The 26803-nt window shown below is 53.2% G+C and overlaps 3 protein-coding genes and 1 long non-coding RNA gene across 4 annotated transcripts; 1 reads left to right on the forward strand and 3 right to left on the reverse strand.

Moving 5' to 3' along the window:
- Positions 1-354: 354 nt before the first annotated feature.
- NOL12 (nucleolar protein 12) lies at positions 355-5891 on the reverse strand. The gene is made up of 6 exons (XM_033116216.1): positions 4698-5891; positions 3189-3294; positions 2879-2927; positions 2207-2349; positions 1220-1317; positions 355-776 (listed from the first exon to the last, which is right to left on the reverse strand). The coding sequence occupies exons 1-6, from the start codon at positions 4886-4888 to the stop codon at positions 611-613; spliced, it is 753 nt and encodes a 250-aa protein (XP_032972107.1). The 5' UTR covers positions 4889-5891; the 3' UTR covers positions 355-610.
- A 3438-nt stretch (positions 5892-9329) lies between these two features.
- Positions 9330-12578, reverse strand: LGALS1 (galectin 1). The gene is made up of 4 exons (XM_033116168.1): positions 12449-12578; positions 11140-11219; positions 9828-9999; positions 9330-9529 (listed from the first exon to the last, which is right to left on the reverse strand). Exons 1-4 carry the CDS (start codon positions 12455-12457, stop codon positions 9383-9385), a joined length of 408 nt encoding a protein of 135 aa, XP_032972059.1. The 5' UTR covers positions 12458-12578; the 3' UTR covers positions 9330-9382.
- Positions 11201-13662, forward strand: LOC117028040 (uncharacterized). Its single transcript, XR_004424057.1, has 3 exons — positions 11201-11305; positions 12399-12585; positions 13388-13662. It is a non-coding gene; the product is annotated as an uncharacterized LOC117028040 (long non-coding RNA).
- A 6458-nt stretch (positions 13663-20120) lies between these two features.
- Positions 20121-26106, reverse strand: PDXP (pyridoxal phosphatase). The gene is made up of 2 exons (XM_033118352.1): positions 25348-26106; positions 20121-21528 (listed from the first exon to the last, which is right to left on the reverse strand). The coding sequence occupies exons 1-2, from the start codon at positions 25919-25921 to the stop codon at positions 21212-21214; spliced, it is 891 nt and encodes a 296-aa protein (XP_032974243.1). The 5' UTR covers positions 25922-26106; the 3' UTR covers positions 20121-21211.
- Positions 26107-26803: the final 697 nt, after the last annotated feature.

Raw genomic sequence — 26803 nt, forward strand, 5'->3', positions numbered from 1 at the left:
CATTTTGAGGGTGAGGATGCTCCAGGACTCATCCATTTCCACCATTTCAATTTTCGCTGAGGAGATGAAGGGGGCTAAGGAGAAGGGACAGGCCCCACGTCAGTAAAGGGCAGAGCCTGGCACTGCTCACCCACCTGCCCCAGCTGCCCGCTTTTCAAAACACCAGTGGGCTCTGGATTCTACCAGTGGTTACACTGGTCTGCACCCCTGGTTAGGGGGCCCAGACCCGTTGCTGCCTTTTCATACCCACAGGGAAAACTGCTGGAGGGTGAGGACGGACCCACTCCCCTACCACCCCAAAAGCCTGCCCTTGGCACGTGGCATCAGGGCCAAAGCAAACCAACCACTTTGCACTTAGTTTCACAAATCTGATGAAGGCCTAGTGGGGTATACATTTGGGAAAATGCTCCAAATTTGGTCCTGAAAGTTCTTCCTGAGAAAGGCCAGTTCTCTCAGCTGCCTGCTCTTTCTGGGGTCCAAGGCCCAGGCCGGAGAGGTGCTGGTCTCCCAACCTGGTCTCCCACCTCGGTGCAGGCTGGGTTATGGGGACAGCCAAGCAGAGACAGGACAGGCTTGCAGCCTAGGCTGGGGCCTGGTCTGGTTCTCGAGCTCACTCTCCACTGTGCCCAGCTCTGCCAGTCAGCCGGCGGCGCTGGGTCTTGCTGGTACGAGTGGCACTCAGGGGCTTCTTGGTAGAGACCTGCGCCCGTCGGGGATGTTTCCTCTTGACCTTTTTGCGATTGTGCGCATGCAGCGATGCTGTGAGAGAGGAGATCCTGTGGGAGGGTGGGAGGTTGGTGAGGCTAGGGCCTCAGTTTACCCTGGGGAACAGGGCATAAGTGAAAGGTTGGCCTGGGGGTGACTGATGGCCCAGCTCATGAAGGGGAAGTCAGGACAGGCTGTGAATACTGACAGTAACAAGTCCACTCCAGAGGCAGCCTGCTCTGACCCCAGAGGGCCTGCCAAGCTCCTCAACTCAGAGACAGAAAGGCTCTTACGCAAGGCACAAAAGGCACCGAGGGTCGGCTGTTTTTGGGGGGTGGAGGTGGGGACCGTAAGGAGGGGCTGAGGACCACTTGACAGGCAAAGCAGAAGGCTGCTCCGGGCCCCACACCTGCCCCACACCAAGCCAGAGGGCAGTGGCTCTGCAGGCTGGGTCACCAATGCCAGCCCTGCAGAGCAGAGTCCTCCCTGTAGGGGAGGAGAGGCCAGGGCTCACCGCTGCGATAGCAGGGGGTCTCTGGACTTCCTGGGTAAGGCTCTGGTCGGCTTCTCCATGGATGACAGCTCTTCCTCAGACCCGTGCCTGGCCCCCTGCTAAAGAAGCACAGAACAAGGACTGTCACAGAGAGCAGTGGATGCGGAGGCCTGGGCCAGGGCTCAGAGAAGGCCGTATGTGCCCTGGAACCGGGATTCCGCAGGGGAGAGCTGCTTCAGAGTCCTCCGCTGCCTCAGCTTCCAATGGACACTCAACAAGCACAGTTGACAGAACTGTAAAATGCGGACAAGCCTTCTTTGCATCAGACCTTTCAGAAGAATGAGTACAAAATACAAGGAGCAGTTGCTCCAGGACTGAAGGACACTGTAACCACCCATGATAGAAATGTGGTTTACCTTGTAACACTTTATATACATGTATAGAAATTCCTAGACAACCCAGACAGATACAACTTTAACTGAAACAACTTACTGGGATGCTTTCCAATATTTTCAGTGACAGTCTGCTCTATTTCTTTACTTTTCTTTTTCTTTTTTTTAAATGCTGGTAAAAACCTGCTAATAGTAGGCTGGTCCAAAAGTAATTGACATTTAAAAGGTTAAAAATAATTGCAAAAAACCACAATTACTTTTGCACCAACCTAATAGGTTGAAAACTCACTGTCAGTGCACACAGACGTGCCTTGTGTTATTGCTGCTTATGCAATGGGAGTGATTACAATAAACAGCTATTGTAAGTGATTCCTGTGGGTTCATTTAATCTCACAGCCATCTGACAAGGCAGGTGCTACCATCAGTGAACACTGTTTACTGATGAAGGGAAGAGGCAAAGCAAAGAGACTTGCCCAAGCTCCCACAGCCGCTCGGCGATGGAACTGGCCTCTGAAGCCCCTTGCACTGGAATGTCCATGACACGGACCAGCACTTAACAACCCGATAAGCCAGTCTGCCTGTGTCCCTTCTTCCCCAGGCTGGGAGTGACACCCACCTCAGGCGGAGGCAGTCCGAGCAGCCGGGCCCCCGAGAGGTCCAGGTCACTGATGGTAGTCACGGTGACAGTGTGATTGGGGTGGTCATACTGCACTGACTCTGTCTTTGCTGTCACCAGCCGGTCCAGTTCGTCTGCCTCCTCTGTGCAGGATGGACACAGAACCAGGCCTCAGCCCCCAGGACCAAGTAACCAGGCTCCAGCCCCTCCCAATCCTGGAATGTAACGGCCCCCTCTACTGTATGGGAGAGCATCCAGGCAGTCACCGGCTCCAGAGCCTGCTTGCCAGCAAAAGTTGTAAATGATCCAACTCTTCCTTTCAGCTTCCAAGGAGACCTCAGACCACCTGGTCCCTACCTAGGGCAAGCCCAGTGAGACACCAGGAGCTGCTCCGCCCCTTCCCCGCTACCCCCAGTCCCTCCAGGTCTCCAAACCGGACTGTCTTCTCAGGATTGGTTTACCAAGAGGTTTGGGTCTCCTCCTGGTCTCTGATCCACTCACATTTAGAGGTACCTGAGGACCACCCTGGCCCCCAGATCACCACCCAGACCCCTAGAGCTAAGGACGTCAGCTTCTGTGCAGCCCTCACACCCCTCCCCTCCCACCCACTAGGGGATAAAGAAACCCAAGCCCACTGGCTATCCTCCAGGTCAGGACAAGGATGGGACTTACCCAGCGCCTCCTCTCTCTCTGCCAGCATCTTCAAGTATTCTTGGTGGCGCTGAAACCAAAAGGTTAGAGAACACAAAGAGTATGGCCTCTCAGCCCCACCTCAGGCAGGGTACTGCTCACCTCCAGGGTGAGTGAGTGAAAGACCAGAAGATTTCACCCTAAACCTGCCCTAGACCTGGGCCCACGGCGTCTCTACCTGTATGAACTGTTCCCCAGGCCTGCTCACAACTCTCCTCATCCCTGCCAATGCCCCTATTCAGGCCACTCAAGTCCCCGGGGAGACAGACTCTCCTGCCCTCCCGCTCTGCACCTCCTCCCGGAGCTTCTTCTGCTCCTCCTTGAGCCGCTGTTTGATCTCCTCAATGGCTGCCTTCTTCCGCTCCACCTTCCTCTTGTGGAAGCCTGTCAGGAACTCCCTACAGGAAAGAAGCGAGGGAGAATCAGGAGATACTAGGAAAGAAAGCCTTGCTCCAAAGAGAGAAAAACAGCTAATTTTGCACTCACTATACATGCCAAAAATTTACAAAATTTGTAATCCTCACAACCTGGGTAATTCCATGTTTCCCTGAAAATAAGACCTAGCCGAATGATCACCTCTACTGTGTCTTCTCTTGGAGCAAAAATTAATATAAGACCTAGTCTTATTTTACTATAAGACCCAGTATGGTATAATATAATATAACATAAATATAATACTGGGTCTTATATTAATTTTTGCTCCAAAAGACACATTAGAGCTGATCGTCTGGCTAGGTCTTATTTTTGGGGAAACACGGTAGGTATCAACCCTGTTTTACTGATGGGGTCACTGAGGCACAGAGAGGAAAGAAAGGAAAGGGGGGGGGAAAGGAAGGGAAAAGAAGAAGGAAAGGGAAGGGAAAGGAGAAAGGTTGCTTGTCCAAGATCACAGAGACTGGGAGATTACGAAAAAGAAGGAAATATGCTTCTTTCCACCTACCACCCTCCAGGGCTCTCAGCTTCAAACAACCGGGCCAGGTGACAGGCACAGGTTGCGGGCCTTTGAATCTAGAACAGGTGGGCGCCCCTTCTATGCCACCAAATTCCATTCCCCAGTGAAGTAAACCACTTCTGGCAGGGCTTTCCAGGTCACCCGCACCCAGACCTCCACATTTTCCGCTGGACATCTGCCGCCTGGATCTATCTGGAGGGGCTGTGGCTGCCCCAGCATTTCCCTCCCTCTATCTGATCTCAGCCCTTTCTCGGCTCTGTAGTGCTGACTGCACCGTTCCCATCTGTTCTGGGGCCCAATACTAGGTTTTTCTCTGCCCCACTACCATATGCGGAGGTGGCCCTGAGTAGGGAGCACTTGATAGGCCGGAGGCTGGGGCTTAGGCGTTCAGCTCAGGGATCCCTACGTCTGGCACACACAACGAAGGAGTAAACAAACGTCTGGTGAGTGAATAAACGAACTTAAGCCACTCATTGCATTCACTCATCATTCATAAACAGATGAGAGTACCGCGTGCGGGGCGGCTGGGCTGGGCTGGGCTGGGCTAAGGAGGGCGAAACCAGCTCAGAGACCCAAGCTCCCCTGCCAATCTGGCAGAGCACACACACAGCAGCAGCTGGGCGCGCTGGGGCACCGAGAACAGCCACGGAAGGGCGGGGCGGGCGATTCCATTTCACAGGCTAGGGGCCGAGAGCGGCAGCTTCCATTCCGCGGGGGGAAATATCCACGGGAAGGTGAGGCCACGCCGAGGGGGCGGGGCCGGAAGGGACCTCTGCCTGAGCGTGCGCGGCCGGGACCTCGCCTCGGCCTTGCGGGCCGAAGGGGATCTGGTGCAGCCGTAGCACTCACCGCCGCTTCTCCTCGTCGAAGCTGAGGACGAGCCGCGGCCGCCGGTTGTCGCCATCTCGCTTCTTCTTCTTCTTGCGGCCCATAACGATGAGGCCTAAGTGGCGCGTCTCCTGCTCCCCTAAGACACTTCCGGTGTAGCGTTTTCGGCCTTCCGGGCGCACCTCGCAACAGTGCCCCGCAGTTCCGCTCATCAGGCTCCATCTTTTAAAGGGACCGCTCCAGCCCGTCTCCCCACCACTCCCTTCTGGATGTCATTGGCAGATACCTGCCCGGCGACTCTCAGCCCCACTCCTTTTCGACTAGCTACGACTACGTAGCAACGGTGAGAGCGAGGCCCCGAGGTCCTAGCGCCTAGCACAATGGCTGGCACACAGTAGGTGCTCAATGCGGGAGTTATTAGTGAATGGCCAAAAATAGCCGATCCTTCTTTTGAGTGTAATGTCAGCTTGGTGGTGGTCTGCAAGAGCACGTTTCTGGAAACAAACTACCTGGATTAGAATCTTAGTATCCCAAATACAGCTGTGTGATACTGGACCAATTGCCAATGCTATGACTGAATTACCCTGTTTGTAAAATGGGGATTTGTAGGGTTATTGTAAGGCAGTGGTTTTCAAACTTTGGTGTGCACCAGAATCCCCTGGTGGTCTTGCTGAAACCCAGATCACTTGGCCCCCACTACAGTTTCTGATTTAGCAGATCTGGAGTGAGCCCCAGAATTTGCATTTCTAACACTTGTTGTGGCCGGTCCACAAACCAAACTTGGAGAACGTGATTGTGAAGAGTTAAGTGAGTTATGTAATGTGTGTGTAACATAATACATACCACACGTGTTTGCTACACAAGCCATCTCCCCTCTCTTCTCTCCCTAGGGGTGTAATAACTCATCCTCTACTGAAAATGAGGGCAGGAATGTGAAGGCATTCTGTAAAACAACACCTGAAGGGGAATTTTAGCAACTGGCATTGTGTACTTGAATCTCCCTGTAAACAATAATGTAAATGGAGCCACTTTAAAATGGAGTCAGAGCTGCCATCCCAGAGTAACTGCCTTACACATCTTAACTCCTCAATCTTCAAATCTTTGGAATGTTAAAACTGGGCAAAATAACCTTTGGACTGGGCCTAAGCAACCTTGTTTCCTAAGGAACTATTTGCAAAGATAACAAAGCAGTTATGACTACTGGACTGATGACTACTGGACTGAAAATTAAAAACATTGTTTAGAATTAACACCTGTATGTTATGTTATCTGCACCAATAGAAATGCCTTCCTTCTACTGATGTAATTGTTCCCTTTCCTATTCTCATAAATACCCCTTGCCTTTGTCTCTTAATTGGAATATTATTTGGGCCTCTGCCTGAATTAATGATTCCCAAATAGCTGTTCTTATTGATCTCAAACATTTGTTTGCCTCTTACTTTGAAAGGTCTTTTTATTCTTAGGTTAGCGACCCATTCTCAATTCATTTGTGCTGGATGGTCCAGCAAGGTTAGTGATTATTACAGTCTGAGGATGATACGTCTGCCGCTACAAGTACAGGAGGCTGCAGGAGCTCAGGGTTGGCTCCTACAATGGAGGGCTTCCCAGAGGAGGTGACCCCAGAACTGGCCGATAAATGGGAATACCAGAAGAATAAGACTCTTAGGACCCAACTCTCTCCTTTGACAAGTGACTGGATCCCAGAGAGCAAGTAAATACACATGTATTGAGTGCTTGCTGAGTGCCAGGCACACAGAGAAGAGAAGGGAACTACACAGAGTATTATCTCAGGGGAAGTGACTTGTCCAGGGTTACACTGCTATTCTGTGGCAAAGCTGGGACTTGAACCCAGTTCACTGGCCTCGTGGCCCAGAATCCTGGACCACCAGCCAGAGGGCTCACTCCCTGAGAAGCTAGCATGGCCCCTTTGAAGGACAAAATGCAGGATCTGACCATAAGTTTTGGAAGGAGCCAGACACACAGGTGCATTTCTCCATGAATGTTGAACCCATTCCATGAAGGTCCTCTGCCTGGGGGATTCCGTGTTGGTGCTGAGAGGAAGTTATCCTCAAATCCAGGGCACAACAGGGGTTTGACTGAATGGTGGGGCTTCAATGCACTGCCCCCCACTGACCGAGCCCTGATGCCCCCACCTTGGTACCCTCCCTCTGGGTAGAAGCCCGGCCCTGGCTACAGTGATGCCCCCCCAAAGATGCCCAGCGAGCCACCTCCTGCAGCAAGGCCTGTGAGTCCCAGGCACTGGGTCTTTGGGCTGCCATCTGCTGTTTCCCAGGCTCCACGTGCCCACACACACACCCAGATTGGCTGTAGATGGAAAGTGATGGGTCCATTGCTGAACGTGATAAATCATAAAATTTCCTGGGCTTCTTCCCTCTCCATAGTTCATTCACTCAATCTCCCACTGTGTTGAGGTATGTTCTCAGGGCCTCAAGTGGATTATCTCAGTCCTCACAAACCCTGTGAAGTTGGTGCTGCTTTCATCCCTATGATACAGGTGAGGAAACAGAGGTTCAGAGAGGGGAAATGACTTGACCAAAGTCACCCAGTTAGGAAGTGGTATACACAGCCATTCCCTGACCACTGCCCTGGATGTGGAGTGGGTCTGCCCTCCAGAGGTTCCAGTCTGGTGCAGAGACAGACCAAGTAAAGAGCCAGCTGCTTGTGCAGGAGCCCGTATGGGGAGCTCGGTGCAGTTGGCCTTTGCAGCCTACAGCCTGAGCTGGGGCTCAGAGGCCTCACCGGCAAAAGCTCCCAGTGCAGGGTGAAGTCCGCCACCTCGGGCAGGCACTCTTGCTCCAAACTCTTCCCAGGAAATTTGTCTCCTTTCCTTGCCCCAGGAAAGGAGACAAGGTATTGGCAATGCCACCCAGATGCCAAAAGCTTGAGAGCCCTTTGCTGCAGCTCACGATCTAAAACACCCACTTTGGCATTATTTTTGAAAATTTTCTGTTTCTTGAGCACCTACTGTGTGCTGGGCACAGCAAGAGGCAGCACATTCTCTTAATAGAAATGATGAAGATGATGAACGAGGGATTTTGCTATACATTTAGCTCTTTACACGATTCTCTCTTTTGAGGTATGAGCCCCATTTTACTGAGGCTTAGAGGTGCAGTCACTTGCCCAAGGTCATACAGGCAAGAAGAGCAAGTGCTGAGCCTGGGTGGCCTCAGGGAAGACCTCTACTGAATTTCTCTGGACCCAGTTTCATAGGCTCTTGAGACACAGTGAGTCTTAAAAGCGGTGAAGGAAACCAACTTTACAGAGCTCTTTCTATGTGCCAGGCCCCATGCATTCCTCTACATTATCTCAGCTAAACCTTGCAACAACCCCACAGGGTAGACACTAGTATTAATGAAATTTGATCAAGGAGGAAACTGAAGTTCAGAGAGGTTGAGTAACTGGTTCGAGGGCACAGTGTTGAAGCTGGGGTTTAAACATAGGTCTAATTCCAAACCCAGTTTCCTTCCTCCTCACCCAGGGGTCTCTCTCCTTATCTTCTCCAGGGCTTTCCTCTGGACTGTGGTAGCGCCAGTCCTGGTGTACTGTGGGCGTTCAGCCAGCTTAGGGAGAATCAATGTGGGTGAACTCTTGAGGACGAGACAGTTAGTTGAGGGGACACTTTCTCCAATGTTCAGCAGAGGGCGCCTGTCCACAGCCAGATTTCCAAAGCTGTTTCTTTGGGTGGCCACTTGGGTGATCCAGGAGAGCCTGGAGATTGGGTGTGGCTCATAGGTGCCCCCAGCATGTGCGCTCCATCCTCCTTGGCCCTCTTATAGAAATGTGCCCCCTAGGGGACCCACCCACCCAAAAGAGCCCAGGTGCAAATATGACCCCCATTTTATAGATGAGGAAGTGAAAGGTAGGGATAGAAGAGACCAACCCAGGGTCTCAGGGTGGTTGCTGGCTGTTTTAGAGATTTGCCAGGCTCCCAACTCAAGCTTCAGCTGGACCTGATACAGATAGACCAGGGAGTCATATTGTCACTCAGAGCCTGTTTCCTCCCCTTCAAGCAGGGGTACACTAACATCTCAAGAGGTAGTACAGCAGAGATGGGAAACCACTACTCACTGAGCCTTTACCATGTGCCACACACTAAATTTGACCTTTTTCACATATCTCACTTAACCCTCACAACAGGCTATGTGCTACTAGTCCCTTCATATAAATGAATAACCAAGGCTCAGAGAGGTCCGTTAATACATACAAGGCCACACAGCTGGTAGCCCTGCACCATCATCTGAACTAGCTTTTTCTACTTCGTGAAAACAAATGAGAGGGGCCCCAGATACCATGACATGATTCAGTCTGTCCTTGCCTCTTTTCCCCTGGTTTCATTTATGCACCATCTTTTGGGCACCTACTGTATGCTGGGGTCCACTGGATTGGGAGCTGTTTGAGGACAGCAACTGGGTCTTATTTAGTAGTCACTAAGCCCCCTCTGTGTACTGAGCTCTCTGCTTGGCCTAGAGGACCCAGGGGACCCTGGGGAAGATGTCACCGGCACTTAGGTGTGCATCAAGAAAGTGCACAGAAGTGAAGGAAGGGGCAGAACCTGGGGGAGTTGGTGGAACCCACCCACTTACTTACATACACACACACGCGCACACACACACACACCACACATGAGGCTGGTTCAACGGGAACAGAGGCAGCTGCCTTTATTGGGGGCCACGGGTGGGCTGGTTTCACTCAAAGGCCACACACTTGATCTTGAAGTCACCCTCTGCTGCCAGGTAGTTGATGGCCTCCAGATTGAGGCGGTTGGGGAACTTGAATGTGTATCCATCTGGCAGCTTGATGCTCAGGTCTGCCTGGTCGAAGGAGATGCACACCTGGGAGGAGGGGGGGTGCGAAGGGCAGTGAGCAGCGTGGACCCCCAAGCAGAAGCCTCAGTGCGGCCAATGCCATGGCCTACAGGCCAGGGGCCCTCCCAGAGCCTTTCGTCCTGTAGCCCTGACTGACAACAGTCCCCCTTCATGGGTGAAGCCACTGAGGCTGGGAGAGGGAGATAACACAGCAGATGAAGGGGGGAGGGGAGAAAGGGCAGGGTGGGACCTAGATTACTAGCCACTAAACCCAGCTCTGCCCCAGCCCACCCAGTGCCCTGCTCCAGTCCCATCCCCAGCCCACCTCCGTGACACTTCCAGGCTGGAAGGGAAAGGCAGGCTCCCGCAGTTCCGTCCCCCAGACCCCGTCATCCTTGCTGTTACACACAATTGTGTTCGTATCCCCATGTATATCGAAGCGAGGGTTGAAGTGCAGGCACACGTTGTTGCTGTCTTTGCCCAGGTTCAGCACGAAGCTAGTGGGTAACAGGTGGGATTGAGGCCAGCTGCAGCGCCCTCGGACTAACCAGTCTGTGCTACTCAGTACACCATCAGTGCATCTAGCTGGGAGAACTCATTGAGCCAGGAGAAAAGAAACCTGCATTCTAGCTCTGGCCCTACCACCTCCTTGCTGTGTGACCTTGAGCAAGTACCTGCCCCTCTCTGGGCCTCAGCTTCCTCATCTGCACAGTGGGAACTGTACAAGAAGGATCTTTATGGGTCATGCTGTGCTGATAGCCAAGACTCTTGTAGATGTTAGTTTGTGTCCCAGCCCCTTTGGTCAAAGTCGGAGACTCCCTCCAGATGGTGACCTCTGGGAGGACAAGTGTCCCATCTGTGTTGTGTATCTCTGTACCACTGGTGCCCAGCATGATGAATGACACACAGTAGGTACTCAATAACTGTGGGGAGAATGAACATTTGATAGACCGAACATTTGCTGAGTGGAGGTAATAGCAATCCTTGTCCCTGAGGGTTTGGTAAGAATGAAAGAATAGTGCATGGGAGGTGTGCAGCCTTTTGATAATGTCAGCTGATCATCTCGTGGGCTCTGAGAGACCCAGCATCTCACTTCCTCCATACAACCACTGTCCCCCTTGTTTTGGTTTACTGATTAATAAACTGAGGTTCAATGTGGTTGGTTGACTAGTTCAAGGTCACACGGCTGCTGAGAAAATTGACCAGCTAGCTGAATGAATGAGTGAATGAGTGAAGGAAGGACTGAAGGAATGAAAGGTTGAGCATGCAGGAAAGAGGGACCTCAGAGGGAGAGCTGCGGGGGTGATACCCTTCTCATTCCCTCTCTCTGCCCTGCCCCCACCACGGCCTCAGGTCCCGCCAAGGTCTATGATGAGGCCGCAGCTGGTTTAGTTTAAGAGGCTCCAGCAGGGAGGGGAGGGGGCGACAATGGTTGGGGCATCCAGATCCCGCGGAGGAAGTGACTCACCCAGAAAACGCAGCCTCTGAGGCCGCCTGAATTAACCCCTTCCCCCCTCCGCCGGAGGGTGGGGAGGAGCGGGGCCTGGCCGGCCACGCCCCTACCCGACTCGGGACGCGACCCTTGGGCTCAGAACCCCAGCCCCTACCGCCCACCACCCGCGTCTTCGCTCCCTCACCTTTTGGCGTCGGGGGCCACCTCGCCCCGCACTCTGAGGCACTCCCCAGGTTTGAGATTCAGGTTGCTGGCGACCAGACCCTGCGCAGACAAGACCCCGCCCAGCTGGGTTAGCCAACGCGTCCCGGTGGATCCTCAGGCCAACTGGAAGCCTGGGGAACCCGGGTGTAAGTTCTAGCCTTTCTTTCTGTGTGGTCCCGGGCAAATCCCTACTCCAGCCGGTTACAGTCAGTTTCCTGTCTGTAACAAGACTGGGGTTCTAGAAGCCAAAATCTAGAAGTTTTTGCGGTTCAGCTTGGAGATTTTGGATTCAGAGCGGCCTGGGAGGTGGGGAACTATGCTCCATTGCTCCATGTAATAGCTGGAGAGAACCTCATGTAATAGACGGTGCGTGAGGGATTTAGTGGCAAAGGAAGGTGAATGGAGGGGTCTACCCCTCTGCTGAAGAGGAAGGGGCCTAGGGCTGACAGATCCCCACTATCCCCTTCAAGTAGAGAGAGGCAGGGGCTGGAGAGGAAACCCCCAAGGAGCACAGCCAGGCGCCTCTACAGAAGGGCCTTGGCCGGAATCTGCAGCCTGGCTGGCTGGGGGTTAACACGATTGAGCTCACAGCTTAACTGGTTGTGAGTGATTCCTTGCGCCAGAAACTTGAACCCTTTCCCTGGGGGCCTGAGGAAGATTCTTGCCTTCTTCTTTCTCCCTTAGCACCACCCCCTCCCAGCTTGGCCGAGTGGGTGGTGGGGAATTCCCCCAACTCCCACCTGACCAGCCTGGACAGAACCACTCTCCAGCCGCTACCCCAGGCAGGCCCCTTCCTGGGCAGCCTGTCTCAGATCCTGGTGACATTTCAGAGCTCTCTAGTGCAAAGGGTGACTGCCCTGGCCTGGTGACTGGGGACAGCTGCTGCCCGGTGACTGGGGACAGCTGCGGGGGGGCATGAGGGGGAAAAGGAGGCTCTTTAGAGTAGGGGGGGCAGGGGCAATGCCCTGGGTTTCATCAAAGTGCTGCCGCCCAGTTGGCCACACCCTTCCTACTCCTACCTCGAGAGCTGCAGAATGTCAGACCATGGCAGGAATAACTGTACTACCAGACCCTGGAGGAATCTAGAAAATTCTTAAGCTGAAGAAGGCCTTGGGGGACCATGGTGCCCACCCCATCTTAGAGACATGGCCACTGAAGCCCAGAAAAGAGAAGGCACTTGCTCAAGGCCACACCGTGGGGACCAAAACCCCGATCTTCATCTGCCCTCACTCTCCCCAGCTGTCTGCCTTGACGCCATCCGGGACCTGGGGCGGGGTCTCCACACTCACACAAGCCATGGCTGAGGACAAGACGATGGTCCTGGGAACTGATGGTCCTGGGAACTGACGCACCAGCTGTCTGAAGACTCCACCCGAAAGATGGGGCCCTGGGCCGCTCCCATCCTTTTAAATGGACCAGACCACCGGTGAGTCCCGCCCCCAGAAAGATCAGCCAATTGTAAGCCAGGACAAGGATAGGGGCCACTGGAGGTGGAGTCAATGGAATTTTGAAGCCAGTTCTGGAGCAGAACTGACCAATCAGAATTGTGATCCCCCCCATTCCTTCTTAACCACTCCCCCAGAGTCCAGACTCCGCCTCCCATTCTGTTTCTTCCCTACCCTCCCCATACCAAAAATTGTGCTGTGGCAGGGATTGGGGGAAGCCAATGGAAAATAGTTTGAGAATGAGCTAGGCCCTGGAGTTGGAGGAAAAGGGCCAAGAGCCAGCAGACTGAGCTCAGGGGGTACCCAGAGAAGACCAATGAGGGAATGCATGGTACTTGAGAGAATTAGATCTGGGGTTCCTGAGGTTGCGCCCTGGAAGGGACCAGGGTGTGACTCCCTCTGTGGGCATCTGCAGAGGGCGCAGGACCCATCAACCACAAAGCCCTGGCCCCACCCGGGCCTCCCCCGGAAGCAGGGATTGTGGCTGCTGCCGCGTGTGCTCCTCGCTAGCGCTAAAGAAAGGCTGGGCAGGGTGCCAGGTCTGAGGCTGCCGCCAGGGTTTAGGGCTCAGGCCTGGGCCCTCCTGAGGGGCCTGCTGGGGAATCCCTTAAGAGCTCCTACTTGACAGCCTATGGCCTGTCTGAAGAGGATGAGGCCTGGGAGGGGGCCCAGGCTGAGCCAGGCCATGAGGGGTTAGGGTCCTGGCTCTGTGCATCCCCGTCCACTCTCCTCATATTCTCCCTCCGAGGTCAGGCACAGCCCTTCCTTTCTCCATCTCTTTAGCAGATACTTTACTGAGCACCTGCTGTGTGCCTGGCCCTGAGCTGGTCTGAGAGGATTCAAAGATGGAACTCACAGTTCCTGCTGTCAAGCAGCCCGCTGTTAGGGCAGAATCTGGCTATGAACTTAATGAAGAAATAGTACGATATTGGCTCTAAGGGAAGTCGTGAGCAAAGCATCATGGTGAAGGTGGGTCTTGAAGGATGGGTGAAGAAGGCGGGCTGGCATTCCAGCTTGGGCAGATCTGGGGAACAGCAAGCATATGAGCATGGATGGAGTTTCGGGTATGTTGGGGAAAGATGGGGCATGAGGCGGGGAGGCCAACAGTACCTGGATCAGGATGGGTTTCATTGAAGGGGCTTGGACATTGTTTCATCTGAGGGCGCTGGGGAGCCACAGAAAGTTATAGGGAGGGTGAGTATTGAGGCCAGATTTGGGCTCCAGGGACGATTACTGTAACAACAGGGTGTGTGTGTGTGTGTGTGTGTGTGTGTGTGTGGAGGTGTGCTCACCTCACACTCACGAGCCAGGTGGAGAGAGGGGCATGGGGAGCACTGGGCAAGGCAGGAGGCTTAACACATCACTGTCGCCCTTCTGAAATTGCCGGAACCAAAGAGGGAGGAGGATGTGAACCAGGAGTGACTCACATCTGGAGGCTAAGCCAGCAAACCTGCCCTGCCCTCCGATGCCTCCCAGTCCAGCTGCCACTGTCCACCCCTTACCCCCGCCCCCGGCACAGGCCACCTTCCTCCAGATGACTGAAGCCCACCCTGGCACCGGAGGCGTGGGGAGTGCATGGGACTGTGAGGCAGGCCTAGAGAGAAGGCTGGGCCCCACCCCCTATGAATCCCGTACCCCTCCTGCCAGACCAAGCCTGCAGCCTCAGAAACCAACCACAGCAGCTTCACTTTTTCCTCCAGGGCCTTCCTCAAACCTCAATCTACGGAGGAGTGGGTAGGGCCCCGCTCCGCTGCCTTTCCTCTGTGCTTCCCTTCCCAGGGCCACAGGCACCCTCTCTCTGCCTGATCAAGGAATTGTGCATTTCAGGAGGTGTTCTAAACCAAGGACAGAAGTACTTCAGGCACAGTCCTGCCTGGCTGCCATCAGGTGGGCCTGGCTGGCTGTTCCAGCCCAGTAGTTGGGCTCCCAGCACCCCAAGAGCTGCTCCTCTGTTTTCCCCGCTACACGGAAGACACGCCCAGCACCAGGGAGTGTTTGCTGCAGGGTGAGGGGTTGTTTACTCTTCTTCAGCATCTGGCCAGCTGAGGGATGGCAGAGAGCCGGTGTAACGTGGTGAACAGGCCCCCAGAAAGGCCCTTTTGGGAATCTGGAGATCTACCATGCCCTCCCCAAGGCATCCTGACAAGTCCCTTCTCCTTTCTTGCCTCAGTCTCCCCATCTGTAAGTTGGGGAGGTAAAACCCTGTTGTCCTGTACAAGGTTAGCAGGGGGTGGAGTTCTGGTGTGTTGTACTAAATAGATGATTTTTTTTTTTTTAATAGTCTTAGAAGGTTTTTGCATCTTTTCTCAGGCTGTTTACCTTCCTGGGGTCAATACCTCTGGGAGGTCCCTCCACCCCCACCTCATCTCCATCAGTCCCTCCTGCCTAGGCTGGGGCGGGGAGTCTCTCAGATTCCAGTATCCGTGATAAGAGGGATGGTGGTTTTCCTGGGGGAGGGACAGGGACAAGGTGCATTGTGTGGTGGCGCCCACTTATCTGCCAGGCCCTGTGCCCGGTGCCTCGCTTTCATACACTATCTCATTTCATCTTCACCTCACCTCTTCTTGTCTGCCAACTGGGCTGAACGGCACAGGGAAGCCGCTCTGGGCCCTGAAATGAAACTGATGTTAGAATCGGGAGAAGAGAGGCAAGTCCTGGTTTGGGGGCTGCCTGGCTGTGAATGCAGCCAAGTTTTTGAAGTCTTTGAACCTGTTGTCATGCCTGGAAAGTGGGAACGTTACCCAGTTTTTACCCATTTGCTGGCTGGTTGGAGGATTAGTGATGTGTGAAGGGCTCATTAGTTCTCTCTCCCGCACCCTCCCCCAAGGCCAAGGCCCCCTTGCCGGGGGCTCTCCTTCCCCCATCACTGTCCTTTAGCATAGGCAGTGGGCTCTCTGGAATTCCTCCATCGTACAGACCATCTTACAGGCTGGACCTTGGCTGCTGCATGAGAGATGAGCTCAGCTCGCCCCAAGGGGGATCCAGGCCAGGGAGGCCCTTCCCAGCCTACCCTGCCTTGCCGTTCCCCCGTGGTGAAGGCTGTGCCTCCTGCAGCTGGCAGTGGTCAGAGCCAGGAGTCCTAGAAGTCAGAGCAGGGAGAGACCCCCAAATACCACACCTGAACTGCTCCCTCATTTGATGATGTAGCAACCACCTAGGGAGGGTGGCCACTTGACCAAGGTCACGCAGGAAGCTAGGGCTGAAGCCCTTTCATCTGTTGAGCCAAGGAAAGAACACGAAGGACTTGAGATACCTGGACTTCAAATAATGACCTTTTTTGGATCCTGCTCCATGAAGGTAGGAAGGACTGGTGGCAGGGCAAGGGGAATCCTCCCCCACTCCCTCCCACTTTAGGCACTTTTCCAACTGGTTTGTGCAGGAGCCGCCCCCCACTGACCTTGCTCATCCATTCTTGTCTCCCTGCCTTTGTGCTATTCTCCCACCTAGACAGCCACCTCCCCAAACACTGTGGAGGTCTGTCACTTTTGTCTTCCCACCTGGTATCTGTCCTCTGATCACAGGCCCCAACTCGCCTTTGGGGAACTTCCCCTCTTCTCCTATGAGATCTGGCTGGGTTCTAGGCCCTGTCATTCCTTAGAGCCCCAGGGCTCAGGCAGGAGTCTTTTTCAGGTTTTTTTTTTTTTCAAACATTTTTTTTTGGTCATAATTATAGACTCACAGGAAGCAAAGGCCTTTTTAAGAGCTCAGAAAATATTTGAGAACTGAAGTAAAAAAAAGTATTGGCTCCAAAGTACTAAAAGTACAAAGCTGGAATTAATAAATGTGCTCAGACTTAAAAGGTGGTAGTCATAAAAATTGTATTACATTTGGAAACAATTTTGTAGGTTGAATTTTCTTCAAAAATGGGCCCAAGTCTTCCTAAAGGTTGGTTACTCCTAAATTAGATTCCCCATAGCCAAATAAAGTGTAAAACAAAAGTATAAAAATACTTCGAAAAATATATATAGCAAGAGAAACAAAAACCAAAACCCTCCACATATGAAATGGAGGGTCCTTATGACTTTGGTTAAATTCAGTTTTAAATCCTAGCTCTAGAAATCATATCCCTCTCTCCCTCTCTAAGCCCCTCAGAGACCCAGCCTTTCCCCTAGATAATCAGCAACCTCGAAGGTGGCAGAAGACAATAGTGGACCTGACTAATGGTGAAGGGTTGGGAGCTCTGGCTGACTAAAGATAACATCTTGACCTAAGTCAGGTTTCAGCTCGAGCCATAAGGTGGAATGACCCCCTGGCTACTTTCCCATGAGACAGAACAGAGGGACCCTAGAAGAAACCTCAGTAAGATCTTTAGAAATGATTCATTACCCTTACTTCACCTCCCACCATGATCCTGAACCCTTAACCCACGCGGTCTTGTAATTTTGCCCTATAGAATCTGTAACCTACATGCCATTGGAGAGCCAGATCTTTGAGTGCTAGCTCCCCTGTGTCTCCGGGTTTGGCACCATTTCCCTAAATGAACCTTTCCTTTCTTTGTGGAAAGTGCCTTTTCATGTCTCGTTTGGCCCTGATGCACGCAGGCCAATGAACCCCCTTTAGTTCGGTAACATACATTTAACGTGGGATGTGAGTGATTTTTAATGTTTTCTATGATGTGCCTGGGGGGCCTGCGTATCAAGAGTTTTTGGCTTCAAGTAACAGAAAAATTTAATGGACATTGCTTTAAAATGAAGGAAAATGTTCACATAACAAGCCTGGAGCTAGGAGGTTTCCATGGCAGGTTAATCCGGTGGCCCAATGAAATCATCAAAAATCTGGGTTATTGTATGATCATGAGTTATGACTGTGTAGACAGTTCTTGCTCTTTGGTGAGACAAGCTAAAGGTTTTGGGGTCAACTGTCGTAATGTCTGCAACGTACTTTTGAATGAATCAGTTAAAAGTGTAAATATATATAAAGAGCAATTGAACAAATTGGGCAAATAACAACGGGGAGCCTAGGAGAAGGGTCCATGGGTGTTCATTTGCACATGGGTTCTGCACTCACTCCAGGTAGTACCAGGATTGAATTCACTTGTGGGACACCCAGTTAGCATCTGCAGAAAGCTGGAGAATTGCTTGATGTAGAAAACCCACACATCTGGTGTCGAAGTATTCTGTGGGTAGAGGAGAAACAGTTTTCCCTTTTAGTTGGCGTCAGAGAAGTGGGATTTGCTAGAATCCCTGACTCACGGAAACATGTGGTTTGGGAAGGGGAAGGAAGAAAGGGCGGGCACAAGAAACCTCTGATGCCTGGGTGCCACGGATTCACCCCTGGTGTGCAGCAGCAGCTGTGCTGTACTGTTATTAAAGGTAAAAATTGGGCGACCGGTTGGCTCAGTGGTTAGAGCGCAGTGCTCATAACATCAAGGTCGCCAGTTCGATTTCCACATGGGCCAGTGAGCTACGCCCTCCACAACTAGATTGAAAACGACTTGACTTGGAGCTGAAGGGTCCTGGAAAAATACACTGTTCCCCAATATTCCCCAATTTAAAAAAAAAAGATAAAAGTTATCAACAGACTTTAGAGATGGCGCCAGTTCTCGGGGAGCTGGTTTACCTGATGTGTAAGGAAATGCAAAAAAAGAAATATATAGTCCCTTGGTTATGTTTATCTGTAACAGCTAAAATGAAATCAAGAGAGTGCTGGGTGAGACCTTGACACTATACCAAGCTCAGATTTCAGTGAGTCTGAACTTCGGCCACTAGTCTCAAAGCTATCCCTAAAGGGAAAAGTTATTCAGGGACAACAGAAAGTATCTCTAAGGCCTCTGGTCAACAAGAAAGTAGTGAACATGGAGGGAAGGCAAAGCCAGGAAACTACTGAAACCAGGGGATATAGCGTGAAGGAGTTGTTTCATTTTGTGGATTGGGGTTATCAGTCTCCTGAAATATCAACAACTGGGAATCCAGGTGAAGGATGTTCATTGAGCCATTCTCGCACATTTTCTGTTTGAAACTTCTAAATTAAAAGTTTGGGGGAAACAACTCCAGCAAGTTCTTCCCATCTTTTTGCTCTGTCACCTGAAGCAGAGTCAAGTAGCAAGAGAAATACATTGGGTCACGCCTCATGTTCACAGAATGCTGCGACAGCTTCTCAAAGCCCAGAAGAGTGAGTCCCTCCTCCATGTCCTTCTTTAAAAGTGAGGCAAACATTTCCAGGATCTCCCAGACCTCCCATCTTACTGGTCAGAAGTGTATCACAAGTCCATGGCTAAACTAATCACTGGCTAGGGGAATCAAGAAACCATGATTGGCTTAGGCTCAAGTTGTAAACAATCAAGATTCATTACCTGGGGCTGGGATGCCACCCCCTTCTAAGTCACATGCCACCATGTGCTCACCTGAAGGAAATCAGGATTCCTGTCAGCAAGGAGGTAGGGCGTGGCTGCTAGGCGGAGTGGGGCCAAGGAGGCCAGCACTGCCCTCCTCTGGGGGGCACATGACTTAGGCTGGCCAATAGTGGTGCTCTATCCCCTAGGGCACAGGTTCTGAGAGGGAGGAGGTGGGCATGGGACCCAAGTGAGGCCAAGGAATCTGCCTGGAACATGGGTCGGGTGAGAGGCACCCGCTGTCTGGGAGGCAGCACAGCGGGGAGGATACACCTGGACAGTGCTGCACCACCTCACAGCGGCAGCCGTAAACTCCCTCGTGCCATAGCCAGGGTGAGCTATTTCTGTCACAGCCAGAAGTCTCCACGAGTGCACATTTGCTCTGGCTTCCAGACTGTCAAGCACTCCCTCTTCCCAAAAAGAATCACACTGGAGAACTCCCCAGACCTCCAAGTCCCACCCCTCACTTTACGAATGAGGAAGCAGGCTGAGCAGAAAGGGACTTAGGCAAGCTCAAGCTGACTGAGGGGCAGGACTGCAAGTCATGGTATCTCCCCCTTCAGCTTCTGTAGCTGTTCTGGGCCGCTCAGCAGCCTGCTCACAGGGGAGCGCCTGCTCTGCACGAAGCACTCTGGAGACAGCGATGAGCGCCTGGCCTGGAGTAGCTCAGGCGCTTGCTGGGGGCCAGCAGAGCAGACAGTCACAGCAGCATCCCAGGTGAGAAAGAAGCCTGAAGGGGGCATGCCGCAGCATCCCACCTGAGCTCCCAGAGGGCGAGGACCCGTGTCTCCCTTCAGTCTCTACTAAGAGCCTCCTGGAGTCCATCAACACGAATTCAAATCCTGCCTTAGGTGATCGCACTTTCTAGATGTGCATGCGCCCTTGTGTAAATCAACATCTCATTTCCGATCCTGATTCCCCAAGTACAGCAGTAAAATGGGATGTGATGCAAGCGTGCTGGGTTTTCTGAGGGACTGAAACAAACTGTTACACAGACTCAGCAGGAGACGATGTGCTGCTGAGTTAAGGTACTACTGCACAGAGAAAACTCTGGAGTGGCTAGATCACGTCACATGGGAGTTGCAGTGGGTCACGCGGGAGTTGCAGTGGGCCAGTTCTGGAGAGACCAGTCTCAGCCAGGAACCCCTCCTCCAGCCCTGCCTTGGACAGACTTGAACCCACACAGACACTCCCACTTGCACTTTATTAAGTACGGGAGGACTGGTTACAACTGGGGCGGAGGTGGTGGGGAAGGCCCAGCCCCCACCCCCACCATCACTGGCACACGATAATAAATAAATAGCTGGGACAGGTACGGGGGAGAAGTGGCACAGCAAACACTGACAGCACAGGGAGGAAGGCAAATGCCCTCATTCCGAGCTGTGGTCACCAACACTGGACTGGTACCATGGTCAGGGTAGGGCGGGGTTCTCAGCTATAGAAGCCCCCCAGATCCACTGAGTGGTCCCCTGGATAGCAATCTTTGTGAAGGGGTGCCTTTAGCATGTGGACCCTTACTTATCAACAAAAATCTGGACCCCTGGTTGGTTCAGTCAGACGCAGACAGTCAAGAAGCCACTGTGTGTCAGACTACTGGATTCCTCTTTTCAGGATCTGAGAGATCAGTGGGTCATTATTACCTGCTGTCCTGACTGGTTTACCCAGGATCTAAGAAATGGAAAGGGTCATTGTCATTTAGCTTTATGATTGGTCCACTCAGGCTCCAGGACATCAAAGGGTCATTGTTACTTAGGCTCCCAATTGGTCTACTGAGGACCCAACATCAACAAATCACTATGACTTAGCCTTCTGATTGGTCCATTCAGGGCTCAGGACAATAACGTTCGCGGTTACCTAGACCTCTGATTGGTCAACAGGAACCCAAGGCCAGGACCTGGGGAGTAGGTAGAACGCTAGAGGCCCCAGGGAGGGGTGAGAGAGTTAAGTGGTCAGGGTTGGGGCAAATCTTCAGTGGGCATCAGGGCCCCGATTTCAACAAGGGGAGGTCACAGGGCAGGAAATAAGGCCACCTGGTTGGGTCAGGCCAGGGCAAACCAGTGGCAGAAAGGGGCCAGCTTCTGGGACAGCAAAGAGTACCCAGCCACCGCTGGGAGGGAGTGCGAGGGTCCTAAAACCTTCCCTGGGTCCCAGACCCACCATGATGTAGAAACTGGAGCCGGAGAGCCGGTGGTGCTTAATGTAGCTCTCGGCCGTCACCTGCGTCTATGGGCTCAGGGCGGGGCAGAGGTGGGGCTGTGGTAGCAGGTCAGGTGGGCTCAGTCCTCCAGCCCTTCCATTAAGTCCGCCACGCTCTCCACGTAGTAATGGGGCACGAGGTCGTGCTGGCCGGCTGCCAGGTAGGCCTGGGCCTCCTCCAGGCGGGAGACGCCTGTGAGCGTGAGCACGGTGGTCATGCCACAGCGGTGGCCGAAGAGAATGTCGGTCTCCAGGCGGTCGCCCACCATGATCATACGGGCGGGGTCCACGTTGAAGTGCTCTGTGATGCACTCGAACATGTAGGGGCTGGGCTTGCCCACCACTAGGGCCTGGCGTCCCGAGGCGGTCTCCACTGCAGCAGCTAGGCTCCCAGTGCCTGCAGGGAGATGGACACTCGGTCAGTGCGGGGGGCAGCAGGGAAGGCCCCGAAATTGGAATTCTCAGGGAAGCAGCTTGGCAGGGGGGTACAATTAGGCACGGAAGTGAGTCAAAAGGCTTGTTTTCAAGTCTTACTGTAGTGGTCACGAGTCCAGACTCTGCAACACGATGCCTGCATTCAGACTCCATCTCCAGCTTTCTCGGGCAGGCTGTTTAACCTTTTGGTGCCTCAGTGTCCCCATCCCTAATATGGCACTTCTCTCATAGGGGTATTGGAAGGACTGAAGGAGCTCCTGCATGTCACTGGGCCGGGCTCAGTCAGTCCTGCCTGAGGTTCACTATTTTATCCTGGCAGCTGTGTGCCTTCAGGCACGCTACTCCACCTCTCTGAGTTTCCTTGGACTGGCTGGAAAAGGAGGATCCAAGTAACGTCTACCTTCAAAGAGGCGCTGTGGGCATCACCGGGGCAAGTGCTTTGGAAACGGAAAAGCACTTCCCAGACAACAGATGTGGTTTTTGCCACAAGAATGTGCGCTCCTGCAATCAGAAACTGGCAGAGCCCTCTTGGAACAGAGCAGGGCACAGAAATGTTCGCACCTCTGACCCAGTCAGCCTCCGCCGGGACCGTGGTCACAAGGAGAGAATTCAGACTGGAGACAAAAAGCTACATGCTTGAAGATGTCCGTGGCCACAGTAACTATAATACGCCAAATTGTGAACCGCGCCCAAAAGTTGAACAATTGGTGGACTGTTCAGAAAAGGACAGTTCTGACTCCTGGCCCAGTACCATCCTGTCGCGCACAATGAGTTCACTGTACAGTCCCACAGGCACATCTTTGTGCCAGAATGTTCTGCCTTCACACTAATGTCCCTGAACAAACGATGATGATGATGATATAATCACAATTTACTGAGCACATTCTAAAGTGCCAGCGCTGTGCTGGGTGCCCATGGAAGCCCATGTTTTTTACAGAGGAGAAAGCTGACACTCAGTGACGTTAAGTAACTTGTGCACAGTTGCACAGCTTAATAAGGTAGATAACGGATATGCATTCAGGTGGGTCTGACCCAGTCGTGTGCCGGGGCAGCTTGTACTGGTTTGGGAGGGCTGAATGTTTCATTTTCAGGAATTCTGGGAGCTGGTGGTTAAACAAAGTCGCTATTTCAGTCCACTTATGTAAACTTACAATCAAATGAATTACGTTTAAAACAAAGATAAGGCATTCTCAAAGCTCATCACGTCCTAATGATTTTACCGTTATCTATGTTCTTGAGATGATTTACTCCTATGTCTGTATTGATGGAAATACTACCTAATGGTGTACACACATCTTCCTAACTTCATGTTCAGTAACTTCAGGTTGGTAGCTTGAAAATTCGCTAGGGTGGGAGTATTTACACCACGGACACTGATTGGCAAATGGCATAAACCATGGCTCCCCAAATCATACACATTTGTCAGTTACACCACTGGTCTGACCCCAAGTGCTCTGGCCTTGTTTCCCTCCTCACAGCATAGGAAGCCAAAGACTCAGAAGGGTCAAGTGGTCTCAGAGGAGGAAGGACTTCTGTGTCACAGGACCAGGGCAGAGCTGCCCACAGCAACCCCACTGGGAGGTTCTCCCTGACATCTGACTTAGAACTCACCCGCTTGTTTTCCTAAGAACTGGGTGGGGAAGAAAAGCCATTTGCCCACTTGGTGAGAGATTCCTTCCAGGATGGGAACGACTTAACTGAGTCTCCCCAGTTTTTCTCTTGACTCAAGGTCTCAGACGTCAGCTCCTTCTTTTCCTATCAGGACAGAGCTCATCACCCCTGGCCCCCACCACGTCCCATTTCATCCACTCAGCTAATATTTACTGAGGCCCAACTACACGCCAGGCACGGTGCTAGGACGTGGGAGAGAGCAGTGAACTCAACTAAGATCCTACGCTGGGGGCGGCAAGCTTCCTAGCAGGGGAGTCTATGAGCATGACTTCACCCTCAGACCACCACAATCCCCTTCTCTCCACATCCTATAATCCAAGACTGTCACATGTTTTGGTGGTGACGTATTCCTTAGACAGGAGGCATTTCTGTTTGCCAGCTCAAGTGGCTGCCCTGTGGTTACAAGGTAAACACACAATTTAGGAGACCCGCAGGAGGAGAGGAAATTGGGGTGAGAGGTTTGCATTATTTCAGATTTTATGCATAACAGGGACCTTTATTAATATTTGTATACCACTGTGTCAAAGCTGCATCATTCAGTGCACAAGCACGCCAGTAACGCTGCATTTGTTAAGCCTCTGCCTCCCCCTCTAGGCTGTGGGAATGACCAGCTGGACCAGCAGGCACAGCCCAGTGGGTGCTGAGACGGGAGGGACAGGCGTGGGCAGGGCTCTTCCGCACGCCCCTTCCTGAGCCCCGGGGGCCTCTTAACCCACAGCCTTAACCTGAGCTTTGAAGACTCCAGGGAGGAACTCAGTTTTTGTAACGTAGTCTAGGGCAGGCAGGCAGGAGCTGCTGCAGCTGGGAGCCCTGACCAGAGCCCTCACCTTACATTTATGGGGAAACTGAGGCTGAAGTGGTCATGCAGCAAGTAGGTCTGCAACAAAGCTAGGACAAGCCTAGAACTATAGATTCCCAGCTTGGAATTGGTTCTGCCAGTTCCCCTAGCGCCCTGTGCTGCAAGATGCCTCCTCCAAGAAAGCCCTCCCAAATCCCCTCAAGCTCTAGGCCCTCCCTGCCATCCCAGCATAATACTGTGTTTACTCCTCAATCAATACCATCCTGTCCCACCAGAATTTGGTATGAATGACTGTCTGGGTCAGTGACCAGCAGAGTGATGGAGAGTTTCCCTGCCCTTTACTGCCTGGGGCACTGACCTGTCCACACTCACTCCTGTCAGCCTCTGCTATCATCTGCTCCTGTCTAACTTGAACCCTTCAAGATGTAGAGCCACCGCCTGCTCCTGCCTCCTCTGCAGGTCTGAATGCCCAAATGACAGCAGTGAAGAGTGCCTTGAATGGAGGAGGTGGGGGTTAGGGTAGCCACAAGGGCCAAGCTCAGGTCCCTAATCTGTTGGGCAGCTCACTTCCCCTCTCTTAGCCTCAGTTTCTTTAACTGAGAAATGGGACAATAATCGCCATTTACAGAGTCATTTGGAAACTAAATAAGGACAGACACCAAGGTGCTGCAACATGTCAGGGCTCTGGCTACAAATTACATCATCTGAGCACCTATGTGCCCAGATTTACTACTCTTCTCTAGGAGAAAACTGGCATGGTTAGCATTTCCATTTTACAGCCAGGACAGAGATGCTCTGAGGTTATGTAATGTAACAAGATTACAGAGCTGGGTCAAAATCCAACCACCTACTCTACTCCCCCACACCTGCCTACAACCTGCTGCTGGAAATGGTGTTTCAACCCTCCAACAGGGGGACAATCCTTCCAGACTTTGTTCCCAAATCTGCGACCTCACCCCGATGGTGGGTGAGACAAAATGACAGAGTCCTTGAGGATGGTTCAGGAAAGTTAGGGCTGGGAGTCGGCGGACCTGGATTCCACCTGCAATCCCGAAGCCACAGTGGGCCTCAGTTTACTCATCTGTCAAACAAGGACCCCACTGCTGCCCCTCACAGTGTGGCGGCTGCAAGAATTGCAAGACTTTATTATCACGAAAGCACCCTAGCTCTTGCTGGGTGGCGGCCGCCCTCGCAACCCTTCTGTTCCCCCCACCTGTCATTTGGAGATACCTCTTCCCTCACCCCCATGCATGGAGGTGAAAGCGTCGGTCGCTCCCCCCACCTCGGTTTCCCCGCCAGCCCCGTGCTCACCGGGGGTCCGGCTGCCATCGCTGAGCGGGTGCCACGGGTCGCGGTCGGTGGCCACGAGCAGGCAGTCGGGGTCGCGCAAGTGCGCGCACGCCTCGCTCAGTTTGGCGAAGGAGAAGTGCTCGTCGTAGCCCACGAGCACAGCGCGCACGCACGGGACCGCGCCCGGGTCCTCGCCGGGGTCCCCCGCCAGGGGTAGCCCCGCGGCGCGCAGCTCAGCGCACAGCCCCTCGCCGCCCAGCACGAATACGGCGCCCGGCGCGTCCGGCAGCCCGGGCAGCCGCTGGCGCAGCAAGCGCGCGGCGCACAGCGCGGAGCTGAAGAGCTGCTCCGCGCGCAGCCCCCCGAAGCCGAGGCGTGCGAAGCGAACGGCCAGCTCCGGCCGCGCGCGCCGACTGTTGTTGCTCACGAACAGCGCCGCCTTCCCCGCCCGCGCCAGCCGCTCCACCAGCTCCGAGGCGCCAGGCACCGCGTGCTCGCCGTTCCACAGCACCCCGTCGCAGTCGAAGAGGACCCCCTGCGCCCGGCCCAGCACCTCGCGCAGGGCCGGGCCGCGCAGCCGCTCGCAGCGCGCCATGCAGCCGGCTGGCTTCCTGCACTCTGCTCCGCGCCGCTCGCCCTCCGCAGGCGCGGCGCGCTAGCCCGCGGCCAGCCTGTGCCCCGCACCTGCCAATCGGTGAGCCGGAAGGGCCAGGGGGCGGGGTCACGGCAAGGAGGGGTATCGCCAATGGGGGCGAGAGTCTCGGAAAGCAGCGAGGACGCGAACAAACGGAGTTTGAAGAAAAGGGCAGAGTCGCGGCCACCACAGAGGGAAGGGGACCAATGATACTTAAGGTGGCCCTTCTTCCCGCCTCCCGACTCTGCTGGGCCAGTTGCCGCCGAGTTTTAATCGCGACTGGCTTCTTTCTTGACCAATAACGAGTTACGAGTAGAAAATGTGGCGCGAATAGCAGTCCTACGGCCCCAGCCAATCAGAAGGTTAGTAGAGGTGGTTGCTAGGAGAAAAACAGATGCTAAAGGAGATGTCGTCTTTGGGTCAAATCTCATTGCCCTCTGAATCATGGACACTCCAATTCTCAGTGAAGTCCTGAGGAGCGTGTTGGTATGAGGGGGAGAAAGGGACTTGGTGTCGAGCGCGGAGGCCCTTGGCCTAGATCAGTGGTTCTCCACGCTGGCTATACTGTATGTAGACCCCCTGGAGCACTTCTTATTTTTAGGTACAATTTACATACAATAAGATACATACATCTTAAATGAATGTAAAGTTTGATGTTGACAAATGCTTTTTTAAAATACCAATGCATGGTAGGACCCGAGATTCTGATTTGTTTTGAGTGTGACCTGGCATTTTTTGGTTTGTTTTTAATTACCCAAGATTTCTACTGAGGCTGGGATGGAGAGCATCACCAAGCACCCTAGGGAGGGAAGGAGCCAGAGCAGCAGTGGCCAGTTGCCCAGG

This window comes from Rhinolophus ferrumequinum, chromosome 10 (genome assembly GCF_004115265.2).
Source record: "Rhinolophus ferrumequinum isolate MPI-CBG mRhiFer1 chromosome 10, mRhiFer1_v1.p, whole genome shotgun sequence".
In the NCBI taxonomy this organism is placed as follows: domain Eukaryota; kingdom Metazoa; phylum Chordata; class Mammalia; order Chiroptera; family Rhinolophidae; genus Rhinolophus; species Rhinolophus ferrumequinum.

Excerpts from the sequence above, each read along its gene's own strand:
- PDXP (XM_033118352.1), bottom strand. The coding sequence starts at position 25,921 with ATGGCGCGCTGCGAGCGGCTGCGCGGCCCGGCCCTGCGCGAGGTGCTG. Across the intron at positions 21,529-25,347 it reads CGATGGCAGCCGGACCCCCG|GCACTGGGAGCCTAGCTGCT; the intron begins GTGAGCACGGGG and ends ATCTCCCTGCAG.
- LGALS1 (XM_033116168.1), bottom strand. Across the intron at positions 10,000-11,139 it reads GTGGCCCCCGACGCCAAAAG|CTTCGTGCTGAACCTGGGCA; the intron begins GTGAGGGAGCGA and ends GTTACCCACTAG. Across the intron at positions 9,530-9,827 it reads AGCCTGGAAGTGTCACGGAG|GTGTGCATCTCCTTCGACCA; the intron begins GTGGGCTGGGGA and ends CCCTCCTCCCAG.
- NOL12 (XM_033116216.1), bottom strand. The coding sequence starts at position 4,888 with ATGAGCGGAACTGCGGGGCACTGTTGCGAGGTGCGCCCGGAAGGCCGA. Across the intron at positions 3,295-4,697 it reads TTCGACGAGGAGAAGCGGCG|GGAGTTCCTGACAGGCTTCC; the intron begins GTGAGTGCTACG and ends TCTTTCCTGTAG. Across the intron at positions 2,350-2,878 it reads AGAGAGAGAGGAGGCGCTGG|AGGAGGCAGACGAACTGGAC; the intron begins GTAAGTCCCATC and ends CATCCTGCACAG.